The sequence below is a fragment of the Salvelinus namaycush genome, chromosome 20 (assembly GCF_016432855.1).
Source record: "Salvelinus namaycush isolate Seneca chromosome 20, SaNama_1.0, whole genome shotgun sequence".
In the NCBI taxonomy this organism is placed as follows: domain Eukaryota; kingdom Metazoa; phylum Chordata; class Actinopteri; order Salmoniformes; family Salmonidae; genus Salvelinus; species Salvelinus namaycush.
In genome coordinates, this window is record NC_052326.1 from 27,880,671 (window position 1) to 27,898,714 (window position 18,044).

An 18,044-nucleotide genomic window follows, 5' to 3' on the forward strand; every position below is an offset into this window, starting at 1 on the left:
CACATGGTTATGGTCACTTATAGCCAGGCCATGCAAAACCCTTATCTACAGTACACTACAGTACACCTACTTACTCGACAGCAGGACACTACACATGGATCCTCACAAGTGGAGAGATGTAGTCGTAAAGTTTACCTACTACAGACAGTAGCCATGGAAATATGTGACAAATGTACCTTTTCACAGGGCTATTTAGATCAGCCATACTGGTTAGGGTTGAATTGGCTCCAAAGTCAAACCAAATCTCTTTGGAAATATGTGGGGTGTGATAACAGGGTCAGAGACCAATGACTTATAACCCGTGGGCGGGCTTAGGGTCATGAAATATTGTGTAGCTGAAGGGCGTTGGGTGGCGGCTTGAATAAAGAGAAAACAATACATTAAACAACATGTATAATTATTGTGAAATTCATGTCTATAGGCTACATTGAGGGTTTTTTCCATTATTTTTGTCTGGCATTAGTGGGTAGCCTAAGCTTTAGGGCCTAACTGTAGCGCGCCAAATACACACAAATTGCAGGTGCATCATGCAATCTGAGGGGCACAAAGTATGTCAGGATGGCTGTGGGGTCGTCTAAATGTTATTTTTTCTGCAATCTAGAGCCATAAATCATTATGCTTAATGATCATCATTATTCTACATAAAAAATATTTTCATTTTTCTGCATGTCTAAGCATACCTCTTGAGCTGTGTGTATCCTCCTGACCTGTGGTTTTTTGCTAAAATCTGGGTAAAGGTTGAACGCAACGTGAGTCAGTACAGTTAGTAATTGCTTGCTTTTCTTAAGTCTACTAACCTTGCCAGCAGGCATGCCAGCTAATAAAGTTAGACAAGCTAGCTACTCAAACTTGATTGATAGCCTTAAATGGCTTCTTGGTAGCTAGTTATGAAGTTTAGAGATTGGGAAACTATCTGGGCTGGCTAAAGCCAAATTGCTAGGTGGCTAGTAGTATTACAGAGAAGAAGAAAAATCTTAAACAAAAAATAATATATACATTTTTTTTAAAGGACAAATCTGAGGTGGCACATGATTGTATGTAGTTTCTTGCAAAAGCCCTCTGTGACTTTAAAGAATAATTGTAGAAATGAAATGCTTTTTATTGTGTGACGGAGTTGACATAAATCCAGTTACTGTAGTTGCATTTTAGGAGGTTGGTTTGATAGCTAATGCTTTGGTCTATCAAAATATATGTTTTAAATGTTGTTAATATTAACACAAATATTTGATATTGTGCCATCTTTTAAGAATCCTTGAGCTGTAAAACCGCAACATTGTCAATCAGCTTCATGGCAAAACATGTAAAATAGCATGAGATTAGCTATAAAACTGCAAATCTTTCATGGGCAGTACACAATTTTCTATACAGTGAATTTCAATCATAGATGAAGACAGTAGGTAACTTAAGACAGAAACAATAGGATGGAGGTTGGTCGGGGAGGATGGGTAGGCTTTCAACACGAATGTCTAGCAACCTGAAGGTTGTGTGTTCGAATCATGGAGAACTTTAGCATTTTAGCTAATTAGCAACTTTGCCACTACTTATTACTTGTTAGCTACTGTGCAACTACTTAGCATGTTACCTAACCCTTCCCCATAACCCTAACCTTAACCTTTTAACCTAACTCCTAACCTTAAACTTAACCCGTTAACTACCATAACCATAACCATAACCCTTAAACCTAACCCTAACCCCTAACCTTAATCTTAACCCCTAGCCTAGCTAATGTTAGCCACCTAGCTAATGTTAGCAAAAACAAATTGGAATTTGTGTAATGTACACGAACGAATGCGTTATAAAGAAATAAAATTGTGTAATACACACAAAATACATTGTGATGAAAATAGTGTTATGAATTTCGAATAAAGAATTTGTGTCTATTTCAAAATAAACTGTGCCTTTAGATGAGGTCATCCCCACTGCAGTAAACTGTGGACTGTTTGGCTGTGATGGCTCCTATGGCTAGCTGCTCTAAACTTCCTGTCGGAAAGCTGCCAAGGCAAATACCCCTCAGTGCACACTGCTCTCATCAGCAAACTATGAATCTGTTATAGAACAATTTAACCCTTTCCTATCCTCTCCCATCCAATTAGTATTAACTCTGCTCATAGGCAAAAAAGGGTACAGAAACTGTCACTGTCCATCCCTGGAAAGCGAGGGATTATACTGTGTTTTATACACCGAACATAATCATTCTGGTTTCACATGAGCCTGAGTAATTTAATCTGATAATGATCCTTAATCTGGTACACCCAAATAAAACAGGACTGTTTGTTTTTGTGACCTGGTTCAATCCACATTGTTTCCATGTCATTTCAATCCCAAAATTCTATGTGATGGCGTTGAATCATCATGGAAAACTGATTGGATTTGGAAAGAGTAATCAGTTTAAGGGAATTTAATATTTTTAATACTTTTAGCCTAACCTTTTTGTTGATTTCACATTGAATTCATGTTAGTTGACAACTCAACCAAATGTAAATCAAAACTAGACGTTGAAATGATGTCTGTGCCCAGTGGGTTCTCTAAATGTCAGCAATCATAGATACACTGTAGGGCCAGGATCATATGTTCAAGAAAATGAAAAACTCCAGGCCCTGATCATAAACAGTGTGCATTAGGAAAGTCTGTGGTGAAGAAGTGAATACAACACACTGACTATTGCTTCATCTTGACATTCCATCAAGAGCAGCTGACCCAGAGGAACTCCCTTGGTTCCATCTAACTCACAGCAGAGGCTTTCACACTGACGAGACCAGCGATGGAGCGTCAGCTCAACCACACTTCACCACCATCATTTCCTTTTTAGTTACTTTGTATCAGGTTTATTTTTACACTTACCGGCAGTGATGACCTCACACACACACACACAGACTGGGTAATTAGTCAGAGTTTATGTGCTGCAGTAGTTTAGGAGTCAGAGACGCTAAATTCTCTTTGAGGGCTCTGAGTGTGTTTCCGAGCACGTTTTCCCAAACATTTTCATAACATATTCAGTCTTTCTCACTTTGTGTTTGTATACAGTTCACTGATTATTGAGCCTAATGAAAAGTGGGAAGAGAGGATGAGGAAGAGAGGAGAGAAAAAAAATACAAGTTTGTGTGTGAGTGACAAAATTAGTGAGCAAGTTCGAGGAAAAGACATTGGCCTTGATAAGTACAGTATAAAAACATCACCAGCCTCCGAATTCAGTTAAATTTGCTTGAATTGCTTTCAATTGTGAGCTATTAAAACTATTAATACAGATTTTTCCATCATGAAAGGAGGGGTCTTAATTCTGCCTTATAAGCTGATGACAAAGAGAGAAAACACAGCTAGCACATAATGTTCTGAAAACCGTGTTTCTTAGAGCTTGGTGAGAGCTTGATTGTCCTATGGTTATTTTGCATACAACCTTCCCACAACTTTCTGGGAATGTTGCAGGATATTGCTTGGCTTTGGAACATTCTCAGCACATTTAAGGAACATGACAAAATAAGGCTATTTTCTTGGCATTTCATTACTTTAACAGAACGTTTCCTAAAAGTTCAAACATGGTTACATTTAATTATATTTTTGGTCATGTTCTAGGAACGTTCTCCAACTGGTTTGACATTGGGAATGTTGTCAAACAGTCCAGAGAACGTTAAGAAACAATGTTCTTGTCACGCCCTGACCTGAGATATCTCTGTTTTCTTTATACACTGCTCAAACAAATAAAGGGCACACTTAAACAACACAATGTAACTCCAAGTCAATCACACTTCTGTGAAATCAAACTGTCCACTTAGGAAGCAACACTGATTGACAATAAATTTCACATGCTGTTGTGCAAATGGAATAGACAAAAGGTGGAAATTATAGGCAATTAGCAAGACACCCCCAAAAAAGGAGTGATTCTGCAGGTGGTGACCACAGACCACTTCTCAGTTCCTATGCTTCCTGGCTGATGTTTTGGTCACTTTTGAATGCTGGCGGTGCTCTCACTCTAGTGGTAGCATGAGACGGAGTCTACAACCCACACAAGTGGCTCAGGTAGTGCAGTTCATCCAGGATGGCACATCAATGCGAGCTGTGGCAAAAAGGTTTGCTGTGTCTGTCAGCGTAGTGTCCAGAGCATGGAGGCGCTACCAGGAGACAGGCCAGTACATCAGGAGACGTGGAGGAGGCCGTAGGAGGGCAACAACCCAGCAGCAGGACCGCTACCTCCGCCTTTGTGCAAGGAGGTGCACTGCCAGCGCCCTGCAAAATGACCTCCAGCAGGCCACAAATGTGCATTTTTGTTGTAGACTCCGTCTCATGCTACCACTAGAGTGAGAGCACCGCCAGCATTCAAAAGTGACCAAAACATCAGCCAGGAAGCATAGGAACTGAGAAGTGGTCTGTGATCACCACCTGCAGAATCACTCCTTTTTGGGGGGTGTCTTGCTAATTGCCTATAATTTCCACCTTTTGTCTATTCCATTTGCACAACAGCATGTGAAATTTATTGTCAATCAGTGTTGCTTCCTAAGTGGACAGTTTGATTTCACAGAAGTGTGATTGACTTTGAGTTACATTGTGTTGTTTAAGTGTTCCCTTTATTTTTTTGAGCAGTGTATTTTGGTTAGGTCAGGGTGTGACTAGGGTGGATTACGCTAGTTTTGTATTGTCTAGGGGTTTTGTATTGTCTAGGGATTTTGTATGTCTAGGGTTTTGTAGGTCTAGGTATTTGTATGTTTATGGTGGCCTGATATGGTTCCCAATCAGAGGCAGCTGTTTATCGTTGTCTCTGATTGGGGATCATATTTAGGTAGCCATTTCCCCTTTGGTGTTTGTGGGTTCTTATTCTATGTTTAGTTGCCTGTCTGAACTATTCATATAGCTTCATGTTTCGTTCGTTTTGTTAGTTTGTTCACTGTTCTTTCTTTAATAAAAGAAGAATGTACGCATACCACGCTGCACCTTGGTCCGATTCATACGACGAACATGACAGTTCTTCTGTGTGAATTTCAATACTTCAGCATAACGTTTCCTGCAGGTTTCCTCATGGTTCTATTTAAAGTCATGTTCTCAGAATGTTCAGAGAATGTTAAGAAACAATGTTCTTCTGTGGGAATTTCAGTACTTTAGCATAACATTTTCTGCCGGTTTTCTCATTGTTCTATTTAAAGTGATGTTCTCAGAACATTAAGACAACATTCCATAAAAAAAACACAAGAAAACATTAGTAACGTTCAAAGATCTTGATGAGTGCTTGTTTTCTTTGAAATTAAAATTAACAGCTTTGTATGAGTTTAAAAAAAAACATGGCACGGTAGCTACATCCTGGTGGCGCAGAACAGAATATAGAGAACAGAAGATCATAGGTTGGAATCTCACTGACGACCATGCCATAATAAAAAATAAATGTGTTTGCATGATTAATGACAAAGCAAATTAATTTCCATGTCCTATCTTGTCATGCCCTGACCTTAGAGATCCTTTTAATTCTCTATTTGGTTAGGTCAGGGTGTTATTAGAGTGGGCAATCTATGTTTTCTATTTCTTTGTTGGCCGGGTATGGTTCTCAATCAGAGGCAGCTGTCTATCGTTGTCTCTGATTGGGGATCATACTTAGGCAGCTTTTTCCCACCTGTAGTTTGTGGGAGCTTGTTTTTGTATTGTTGCTGTTGAGCCCTACAAGGCTGTACATTTCGTTGATTTCTCTTTCTTGTTTTGTTGCTGGTTATCATTAATAAATATGATTAACCTACCCCACGCTGCATCTTGGTCCGACCATTCTTACAACGACGAGCGTGACATATCTGTCCTTGGTGTTCAAAACAGTTAACCCAAACTAAGTTAGCAGTGTAATTGAAAGTCTTGTTGAAACATTCAGTGAAAGTTTTTAAAAAATACATTACAATTTCGTTCAAAACGTTCACTAGATTTATAAAATGTTCTCAGAATGTTTTTTAATCATGTTCAAATAACATTCTCAGAATGGTAATAAAACCGTTCAGGGAACCATAGAGAACCATAGTAAAACATTCTCAGAACCTCCCTGCAACCTAAAAATGTACATTACCAGAATAGGCAAAATTGTCCCTTCCATTCTCAGAAAGTAAAAAAAAAAGTTCAGTTTTAATGGTCAGGAAATGTATGGCTTTATTCCCAGAACCTATGGGAAACCTAAAATGTAAGTTTCCACAACTTCCAAGGACCAAATGCACTAGCTGGTAATGCACTAACATCACCAGGAATTCCTGCCTATTTATCCCCCAAAAATGATGGCGTCTCTGACCATGACATCACTGAACAATGTTCACATCAACATATAGAAAGTCACATTACATCTTCTTAGATGAACTGGGAGAAGGGGGAGATAAAAAGAGAGAGGATGAGAGAGTAAGAGAGAGAGAGAAAGTGAGGGATTGAGATGTAAAGAAGAGAGAATATGGTTCTGTTTTGACTCTCTGTCTCAGGTTAATAAACAAGGGAGACGGAGGAGGAACAGAACAGGTTGGGTCACTGGGGTGTTGGGGGAGAGGTAATGGTTAACACAGAGAGAGGGGAGGTAGAGGGTAGAGAGATAAGATAAGATGGCGCCGGAGAACAAGGCTGACGTTTTATGTATTCCTAACCAATTGTGTTTTTTTGTTTGTTTCTTTGCGTTGTTTGTAACTTATTTTTTTTACTTATTTTGTACATAATGTTGCTTCTACTGTCTCTTATGACCGAAAATAACTTCTGGGCATCAGAACTGCAATTACTCACCACGGACTGGCAGAATCCTTTTTTTCCTTTAATGAGTCCGATGAGCCCGACGTGAATGACATACTGCTTCCCCGGGAACAGGCCCAGATCCCGTAATTTGCGTAAATAGAAGGCGGAGAAAAAGAGGCCATAGGGCAGGCTGCCTTCTGAGAATTCGTAGGCGATCGAATGTACCCCCACTTCCTTCCATTCTGCTAGCAAACGTGCAATCTTGGAAAATAAAATCGATGACCTATGCCGAAGATTAAACTACCAACGGGACATTCAAAACTGTAATATCTTCTGCTTCACGGAGTCGTGGCTGAAGGACAACATTATCAACATACAGCTGGCTGGTTGTACACTGTATCGGCAGGACAGAACAGCAGCATCTGGTAAGACGAGGGGTGGCGGACTATGTATTTTTGTAAATAACAGCTGGTGCATGATATCTAAGGAAGTCTCGAGGTTTTGCTCACCCGAGGTAGAGTATCTCATGATAAGCTGAGTTTTCATCTGTATTTTTCATAGCTGTCTACATACCACCACAGACTGATGCTGGCACTAAGACCGCACTGAATGAGCTGTATTTCGCCATAAGCAAACAGGAAAACGTTCACCCAGAGGCGGCGCTCCTAGTAGCCGGAGACTTTAATGCAGGGAAACTTAAATCTGTCTTACCAAATTTCTATCAGCATGTTAAACGTGCAACCAGAGGGAAAAAAACTCTGGACCACCTTTACTCCACACACAGAGAGGCGTACAAAGCTCTCCCTCGCCCTCCATTTGGCAAATCTGACCATAAGTCTAAACTCCTAATTCCTGCTTATAAACAAAAATTAAACTCGATCAATGAAAAAGTGGTCAGATGAAGCAGATGCTAAGCTACAGGACTGTTTTGCTAGCACAGACTGGAATATGTTTTGGGATTCCTCCGATGGCATTGAGGAGTACACCACATCAGGCAATGGCTTCATCAATAAGTGCATCGATGATGTCATTCCCACAGTGACCGTATGTACATACCCCAACCAGAAGCCATGGATTACAGGCAACATCCGCACTGAGCTAAAGGCTAGAGCACTGCTATGCCCTCCGACGAACCATCAAACAGGCAAAGTGTCAAAACAGGACTAAGATCGAATCATACTACACCGGCTCTGATGCTCGTCGGATGTGGCAAGGCTTGCAAACCATTACAGACTACAAAGGGAAGCATAGCCGAGAGCTGCCCAGTGACACGAGCCTATCAGACGAGCTAAACTACTTCTATGCTCGCTTCGAGGCAAATAACACTGAAACATCCATGAGAGCACCAGCAGTTCCGGAAGACTGTGATCACGCCCTCCGCAGCCAATTTGAGTAAGACCTTTAAACAGGTCAACATTCACAGGGCCGCAGGGCCAGACGGATTACCAGGACGTGTACTGCGAGCATGCGCTGACCAACTGGCAAGTGTCTTCACTGACATTTTCAACCTCTCCCTGTCCGAGTCTGTAATACCAACATGTTTTAAGCAGACCACCATAGTCCCTGTGCCCAAGAACACTAAGGTAACCTGCCTAAATGACTACTGACCCGTAGCACTCATGTCTGTAGCCATGAAGTGCTTTGAAAGGCTGGTCAGAAACCCTAGACCCCCTCCAATCAATAAGCTAAGGACCCTGGGACTAAACACCTCCCTCTGCAACTGGATCCTGGAATTCTTGACGGGCCGCCCCCAGGTGGTAAGGGTAGGTAACAACACATCCTCAACACAGGGGCCCCTCAGGGGTGCGTGCTCAGTACCCTCCTGTGCTCCCTGTTCACTCATGACTGCACAACCAGGGAAGACTCCAACACCATCATTAAGTTTACCGATGACACAACAGTGGTAAGCCTGATCACCGACAACGACGAGACAGCCTATAGGGAGGAGGTCAGAGACCTGGCCATGTGGTGCCAGGACAACAACCTCTCCCTCAACGTGAGCAAGACAAAGGAGATGATTGTGGACTACAGGAAAAAGAGGACCGAGCACGGCCCATTCTCATCGACGGCGCTGTAGTGGAGCAGGTTGAGGGCTTCAAGTTCCTTGGTGTCCACATCACCAACAAACTAACATGGTCCAACACACCAAGACAGTCGTGAAGAGGGCACGACGAAACCTATTCCCCTTCAGGAAACTAAAAAGATTTGGCATGGGTCCTCAGATCCTCAAAAGGTTCTACAGCTGCACCATCGAGAGCATCCTGACTGGTTGCATCACTGCCTGGTATGGCAACTGCTCGGCCTCCGACCGCAAGGCACTACAGCGGGTAGAGCGTACGGCCCAGTACATTACTAGGGCCAAGCTTCCCGCCATCCAGGACCTCTATACCAGGCGGTGTCAGAAGAAGGCCCTAAAAATTGTCAAACACTCCAGCCACCCTAGCCATAGACTGTTCTCTCTGCTACAGCACGGCAAGTGTTACCGGAGCACCAAGACTAGGTCCAAGAGGCTTCTAAACAGCTTCTACCCCCAAGACTCTTGAACATCTAATCAAATGGTTACCCAGACTATTTGCATTGCCCCCCCCCCCCCCCCCCCCCCCTTCACACCGCTGCTACTCTTTGTTGTTATCATCTATGCATAGTCACTTAACTCTACCCACATGTACATATTACCTCAACTAACCGGTGCCCCCGCACATTGACTCTGTACCGGTACCCCCCCCGGTGTATAGTCTCGCTATTTTTATTTCACTGCTGCTCTTTAATTACTTGTTACTTTTATTTCTTATTCTTACTCGTAATTTTTAATATTTTTCTAAACTGCATTGTTGGTTAGGGGCTCGTAAGTAAGCATTTCACTGTAAGATCTACACCTGTTGTATTCGGCGCATGTGACTAATACAATTTTATTGGATTTGATTTTGATAATGAGAGGGAGAGCAAGAAAGAGAGCGAGAGAGAGAGAGGGATAGGGAGTTGAGGGGACAAACCGGGGGGTTGTGAAGGGAATAGAGGTCAAGAAACAACAGAAACACACAGAGAAAGAGAAAAGTAGGAGGTGGAAAGAAAGGAAAAGTAGAAGGCTTAACCACTTTTCTCCCCTCATGTGTCCTAAGAGTGGAGGATGGAAAGCCAGATGAGAGAGTGGAAAGACAGAGGAGAGAGAGAGAGGAAAGACAAAGGAAAGAGAGAGAGGAAAGACAGAGAGAGAGAAAAGATAGAGGAGAGCGAGAGAGAAGACAGGAGAGAGAGAGGAAAGACAGAGGAGAGCGAGAGAGGAATGACAGAGGAGAGCGAGAGGGGAACGACAGAGGAGAGCGAGAGGGGAACGACAGAGGAGAGCGAGAGGGGAACGACAGAGGAGAGCGAGAGGGGAACGACAGAGGAGAGCGAGAGGGGAACGACAGAGGAGAGCGAGAGAGGGAACGATAGAGGAGAGCTAGAGAGGAAAGACAGAGGAGAGAGAGAGTGGAAAGGGGGGCAGAAAGCTCCATGAGAAGACAGTCAGACACTTACACCCGGCAGTGTCAATAAAGAGCACACACACATACACATACATTCTAAATCAGAACCAGACTTAACAGTGGACAGAGATAGACAGGGGTGGGGTATAAGGATACCCATCCTCTCTCTCTCTCTATCAATTCAATTGCAATGCTGTCACTTGCTTTGAAAGACAACAAGGTGGAATGAGTGAGAGAGAGGCAGCATAATAAGAGTGCCATCCTAACATAATGCTTTCCTAGTTTACCCATTTCGCACATCTACTCTGTCTCTGCAGCATGGATAGAACTGCACTTTAATCACTGCCTGAGCAACTGGAACAACAGAGGATTTAAGAGGGGGAAGAGAGAAACAGGGACAGAGAGAGGGAGAGAGTGGTAATCTGTCCCACCACAGTACTGACTCCCCCGCGCACACACACCACTCTGTGCAAACCAAACACTGTCACAGAAAAAGAGGAAAGGCAGACAGACACTTGCACATATACTTACAACCACACTGGGAGATGTGACACACACACACACACACACACACACACACACACACACACACACACACACACACACACACACACACACACACACACACACACACACACACACACACACACACACACACACACACACACACACACACACAGACACACAACCAGTGGGCATTAAGCTCTCTGGTTGATCAGTATTATCTTGTTGGTGCAGAAGTGGATGGTCCCAGTCAGAAGTCAGATTATAACAGCATGATATTCTGGAGTCTCCATCTTCTCCTGGTATATCAGCTCTACTGCACTACGGCACATAGCAGTTGTTCCTTATGGCTTATGATAAGGTACGTAGGTGTTATCTACACTGACATGCTAAAAGGTTAACATGCTCCACAAATGGGTTGTTCATTTGACAATCTGCGTGCATGTTCGTATGTGTGTTTGTGTGTGTGTTGGCTCGTATTTGAGGATGTGTGCAGGATGGATAGAGGATGTAATCCTCAGTCAGCCAGGCAGCAGATCTGTCATTCAAACAGGCCTCAAGCCTCAGTATCTTTATATTTAGCCTTTGGTAAATTAGGAAATGAATCAAAACAGGGTCGGCAGAGAGAGAGAGGAGATTATCTCTACACTGTACAAACACACTTAAACATGTACACACACTTAAACAAACCCCCCCCCCCCCCCCTCCCCCCACACACACACAGTCGTGGTTACAAGAGTACAAATATTTTGGCAGGGAGGGAGCTCTCTGACATCCCTAACTCATGGAGAGGAGAGCTCTCCTGTACAGCTCCTGTGCCAGGGCAGGCTCACAGCACCGCTAAATTGTGCCAAAGACAGAGCTTTGAGGAACTGAGAGGACCTCTAGTCAAAAAGAGGAGAGAGTACGGGCCTCCCTGGTGGCGCAGTGGTCTAAGGCACTGCATCGCAGTGCTAGCTGTGCCACCAGAGACTCTGGGTTTGAGCCCAGGCTCTGTCGCAGCCGGCCGCGACCGGGAGGTCCATGGGGCGACGCACAATTGGCCCAGCGTCGTCCGGGTTAGGGAGGGTTTGGCCGGTAGTGATATCCTTGTCTCATCGCGCACTAGCGACTCCTGTGGCGGGTCGGGCGCAGTGCACGCTGACCAGGTCGCTAGGTGTACGGTGTTTCCTCCGACACATTGGTACGGCTGGCTTCCGGGTTGGATGCGTTTTTTCACCTTTATTTAACCAGGTAGACTAGTTGAGAACAAGTTCTCATTTGCAACTGCGACCTGGCCAAGATAAAGCATAGCAATTTGACACATACAACAACACAGAGTTACACATGGAATAAACAAAACATAGTCAATAATACAGTATAACAAAAGAAAACAAAAAGTATATATACACCGAGTGCAAATTAAGTAAGATAAGGGAGTTAAGGCAATAAATAGGCCATGGTGGCGAAGTAATTACAATATAGCAATTAAACACTGGAATGGTAGATGTGCAGAAGATGAATGTGCAAGTAGAGATACTGGGGTGCAAAGGAGCAAGATAAATAAATAAATACTGTATGGGGATGAGGTAGGTAGATGGATGGGCTGTTTACAGATGGGCTATGTACAGGTGCAGTGATCTATGAGCTGCTCTGACAGCTGGTGCTTAAAGCTAGTGAGGGAGATATGAGTCTCCAGCTTCAGAGATTTTTGCAGTTCGTTCCAGTCATTGGTAGCAGAGAACTGGAAGGAAAGACGACCATAGGAGGAATTGGCTTTGGGGGTGACCAGTGAGATATACTTGCTGGAGCGCGTGCTATGGGTGGGTGCTGCTATGGTGACCAGTGAGCTGAGATAAGGCGGGGCTTTACCTAGCAGAGACTTGTAGATAACCTGTAGCCAGTGGATTTAGCGACGAGTATGAAGCGAGGACCAACCAACGAGAGCGTACAGGTCGCAGTGTTGGGTAGTGTATGGGGCTTTGGTGACAAAACGGATGGCACTGTGATAGACTGCATCCAGTTTGTTGAGTAGAGTGTTGGAGGCTATTTTATAGATGACATCACCGAAGTCGAGGATCAGTAGGATGGTCAGTTTTAAGAGGGTATGTTTGGCAGCATGAGTGAAGGATGCTTTGTTGAGATATAGGAAGCCAATTCTAGATTTAATTTTGGATTGGAGATGCTTAATGTGAGTCTGGAAGGAGAGTTTACAGTCTAACCAGACACCTAGGTATTTGTGTTAAGAAGCAGTGCAGCTTGGTTGGGTTGTGTTTCGGGGGACGCATGGCTCTCGACCTTCGTCTCTCCCGAGCCCGTATGGGAGTTGTAACAGATGATAATGAACATAACATTTCTTCACCACAGCGCTCCATAAATCCCCTTTCAGTTGTCGGAAACAGTTTTTTTGGGGGGGAAAGGATAGCTGTTCAGAGTTTGTGTGTGTATTGGGGGGTCAGGGGGTTGCTTAAGCCTAGCTTTTTGGGGGAAAGGAATGTTCGGCAGAGTGACTCAGTGACTCCAGCGTTTCCATGATCCAATGATCCGAAAGCAGCACATTCCGAGACACTGCAGATTTCCAGATGTGAGCGTATCGCTGACTCTCTCGGGATCTATGTAAACCCTACATCACTGAGCAAAGAGTCACAGTGTCTATTGCAACCCTACATCACTGAGCAAAGAGTCAGTGTCTATTTAAACCCTACATCACTGAGCAAAGAGTCACAGTGTCTATGTCAATCCTACATCACTGAGCAAAGAGTCACAGTGTCTATGTACATTTTGCAACCTTAGTTTAAACCCAATGGTTTATATACAGTGCCTTCAGAAAGTATTCAGACTCCTTGACTTTTTTCACATTTCGTTACGTTACATCCTTTTTCTAAAATAGATTTTTTTTTTTTTATCTTGAGCAATCGACACACAATACCCCAAAATGACAAAGCGAAAACAGCTTTCTAGAAATGTTTTCAAATGTATTAAATGTAATAAACAGAAATACTTTATTTACTTAATTATTCAGACCCTTGCTATGAGACTCAAAATTGGTCTCAGGTGCATCCTGTTTCTGTTGATTATCCTTGAGATGTTTCTACAACTTGATTGGAGTTCACCTGTGGTAAATTCAATTGATTGGACATGATTTGGAAAGGCACACACCTGTCTATATAAGGTCTCACAGTTGACAGTGCATGTCAGAGCAGAAACCAAGCCATGAGGTCGAAGGAATTGTCCGTAGAGCTCCGAGACACGATTGTGTCGAGGCACAGATCTGGGGAAGGGTACCAAAACATTTCTGCAGCATTGAAGATCCCCAAGATCCCCAAGGCCTCCATCATTCTTAAATGGAAGAAGTTTGGAAACACCAAAACTCTTCCTAGAGCTGGTCGCCCAGCCAAACTGAGCAATCGGGAGAGAAGGGTCGTTGTCAGGGAGGTGACCAAGAACTCGGTCATCACTCTGACAGAGCTCCAGAGTTCCTCTGTGGAGATGGGAGAAATTTCCAGAAGGACAACAATCTCTGCAGCACTCCACCAATCAGGCCTTTATGATAGAATGGTCAGACAGAAGCCACTCCTCAGTAAATGCACATGACAGCCAGCTTGGAGTTTGCCAAAAGACACCTAAAGACTCTCAGACCATGAGAAACAATATTGTCTGGTCTGAACTCTTTGGCCTGAATGCCAAGCATAACTTCTGAATGCTAAGTGTCACGTCTGGAGGAAACCTGGCACCATGGCAGCATCATGCTGTGGGAGGTTTTTCAGTGGCAGGGACTGGGAGAGTAGTCAGGATCGAGGCAAAGATGAACGGAGAAAAGTACAGAGAGATCCTTGATGAAAACCTGCTCCAGACGCTCAGGACCTCAGACTGGGGTGAAGGTTCACCTTCCAACATGACAACGACCCTAAGCACACAGACAAGACAACGCAGGAGTGGCTTCAGGACAAGTCTGTGAATGTCCTTGAGTGGCCCAGCCAGAGCCCGGACTTGAACCTGATCGAACATCTCTGGAGAGATATGAAAATATCTGTGCAGCGACTCACCCATCTAACCTGACAGAACTAGAGAATCTGCAGAGAAGAATGGGAGAAACTCCCCATATACAGGTGTGCCAAGCTTGTAGCGTCATACCCAAGAAGACTCGATGCTGTAATCACTGCCAGAGGTGCTTCAACAAAGTACTGCGTAAAGGGTCTGAATACTTTTGCAAATGTGATATTTCAGTTTTTCGAAAGCACTGTATAGTTACTGTTTTTGTTTGAACTCTATATTACTGAGAATACAATAATTATGTCACTGTTCTAACTTTATATAACTGATAACTCTAACTAGATGTGTAGTGTGATACATTTTCACATTATGCACAGCTTCCCGGGTCCGCATGAGACTAGCAATGTGTCTGCTGCAAACCCCAGAGCAGAGTGAACACAACCAGGGCCCAAAGACATTTTAATTTCCTCTGGAGGAGTTGGAGTCTCAGCAAAACATCACCATCAATTATCGTCAGCTGTCTCTCCCCCGAGAGAGAACAAGAGAGAAGAGTGCAAAGGAATGAGGAGTTAAAGGGAGAAGGACAGACAGACTGACAAAAAAAAAAAAAAATGAAAGAGTGAGAGAAAGATAGAGACACTGACGTACCACACACCTCCTAGAGGTCGCCCCCTTAGAATTAGGACTTCTTATGATGGAATAAAGGTTAGCCATTTTGGTCAGGGAGTTGGTCAACCATGGTTGCCATTTCTGTGGTAAGATATTGTGTAAAATAATGAATTTGAAGAATTTGTTTGCACTGTATGTTTGTTTGCTAGCTAGCCAGTCAGTTTTAAACGAACGATTCCTTTAATGTTTCAAATTAATTGCCAATATGTCAACATTCCATTCAAACAATGCAGTCAATCCACAGCAATACACTGGCTGAAAGCAGTAGATGTTAGGACAAGTTGTAAATGCAACAAGTACTGATATTGTATCATATAACAGCACTCTCAGCTTTCCAAGAAAACAAAAGTTGAGACATTTATGGTCAGTTTACATATATTTTAGAAGCTATTTATACGGAACATTTGTATAAAATGCATATAAACTGTATTTATGATTACATGACACTATTTTAGGTTGACAAATATATTCTATTACACAATTTCTGATATATCACATGCCTTTGTTTTATTTTCCTGCATAAGTAAAATCAGGATTATGCCTCTACTGCCATTCATTCCAATAGAGTACCAAAGTATGAGTCATAATACCCCAATAAAAAAGGATAAATTCTCTCAGCCTATAGCTGTGGCAGTGTCTCGGTCTCAATATCTGATCACAGAACAACAGATTTGGACAGTGAAGAAGAATATAGGCTATACTTAATGGTGCCCATTTGCTAGTATTATCTGACCTAAAAACAGATTGAATATCAACCAACAATCGATGGAGCACTGCTGATTCTCTCTCATCATCTGATCTCAGACCATCTCAGACAAACGTGTATGTTTACAGAAGCAAAAAACACAGACTTCACAACTGCACAGACCATCTGACCTACAGTATAACTGAGAAAGCAAACTAAACTCCATCTCATCGGAGACCAGTAAAGCGAAGAGAAGTAGCTGGGTGAAAATGATGGACATAAGGCAGAGATGTACCAACCTCGGACTCGGGCGTAGCAGCAGCCACACTTAGCCAGTACTTTTCGGAACAGGTGTTGACACCCGCACCCCCGCTGATGGTGACCCCCCTTCATGCTGATCCACTGCCGTTAGTCCCAAAACAACCAGGGGTGGGCATGGCACAGGACACACACACTCACACACACTCACGCTCAAATGCACACACACAGGAGGTATTCCTGTTGTAATCCCCAGAAGATAAAAAAAAATCACGAAAGAAAAAGAAAGAAAGCTTGCTCTACTCTCAGTAAAGAAAGCTTGCTCTACTCTCAGTTAAATCCCAAAGCAGGAGGAGGATATCCAAAGAACAAATGGTCCAGTCTTTTAGGATCCAATGTGGAAGAGTGAAAGAGAGAGGGAGAGAGAGATGTGGAGAAACAATATGCTTTCCACAATTCACTGAGCTCACTCTGTGGTCAGATAGTGGGCTAGCATTCTCTGTGTGTGAAACAGAGAGAGAGATAGAAATAGAGAGAGAGAGGGAGGCAGGGAGAGGGAGGGTGGAGTCTGCAGCCCTGCTCGCTGGCTATTCCAGCATGTAGTTCCCTCCTCTTCCTATTTTTTTCTACCTTTTTTCTCCTTCCTATTTTCCCTCACCACACCAGCCTGAGCTTTCATTCTCATTTACTCATGGTGCTTTTCCAATGACACTTACCCCCACACCAGTCTGTCACCAATGTTTATGTTAATGTCAGCTCTAGTGTAGTTGTGTGTCCATCAGGAGTGTGACACTAAGACTTGGGGCAAGCAGAATCAACAACTTCTGCATCATTCAAGACAGTTGCTTTTCAAGAAGGTGTTAAAGTTCAGAGTTAGCCATTGTTAGTAAATGGAGGCTGAAAAGTACCCAGGGCCTGGGCTTGGCCCCTTGTCAGGGCAGGTTTGCCGGAGCCATGCCCCAGTGAGACATGGCTGCAGGTCTGAGTAGATGGAAACAGAAAAATTTGAGTCTTTTGGGTAAAACACCATGGTAAATCCTCAACTGAAATGCACCACCGGTGTCTGCATCTCTCACCCAGACATTATCCTGGCAACCCTGCCTCACTCTTTTTCTTCCTATGGACTTTTTGTGGGAAAGTGTATGTTGTTTATAATACTCACTGTTAATTGACCTTATGGTATACCTGTTTGCTGTATACCTTCTGTTCTCCTTTATTCCTGGTAGTGTCATTAAGGTCTCCATGTAAGTGCATATATATTTGCCTAGATGTTTGATTGGAGTATAAGGAATGAAACTGGTCAATATAGAACTGGGTGTATATCAAATGTTTACTCCAGGATGATATCTTTGAGGAGGCTCATTTGTTTATGTAAACACATGTGCATATCAACAGCGTTCAGCAACACACATTCAAAATGCACACACACACACGCACGCACGCATGCACACACACACACACACACACACACACACACACACACACACACACACACACACACACACACACACACACACACACACACACACACACACACTCACACACACACACACACACACACACACACACACACACACACACACACACACACACACACACACACACACACACACACTCCTGTAATTCTCACAGAAACCACTTCATGTCACAAAATCCTTTCCCTGGATGCCACTAGTCTTGCTCAACAAAAAATGTCATCTGTCTAATCTCAACATTTTAAATCACTCCAACAAAAATATTTTGAGGTACATTGATCTAATATTTTGAGGTACATTGATCTAATATTTTGAGGTACATTGATCTAATATTTTGAGGTACATTGA

General features: G+C 43.2%; 1 protein-coding gene across 1 annotated transcript in view; it reads right to left on the minus strand.

Annotated features, from left to right (window-relative positions):
- The window catches only part of LOC120065187 (rho guanine nucleotide exchange factor 25-like), a 44,477-nt gene extending 27,774 nt beyond the window's left edge, over positions 1-16,703 (minus strand). Inside the window, exon 1 of the mRNA XM_039015974.1 lies at positions 16,263-16,703. Coding sequence (XP_038871902.1) covers positions 16,263-16,356 — 94 coding nt within the window. The 5' untranslated portion in view covers positions 16,357-16,703. The remainder of the gene's footprint in view (positions 1-16,262) is intronic.
- Positions 16,704-18,044: the final 1,341 nt, after the last annotated feature.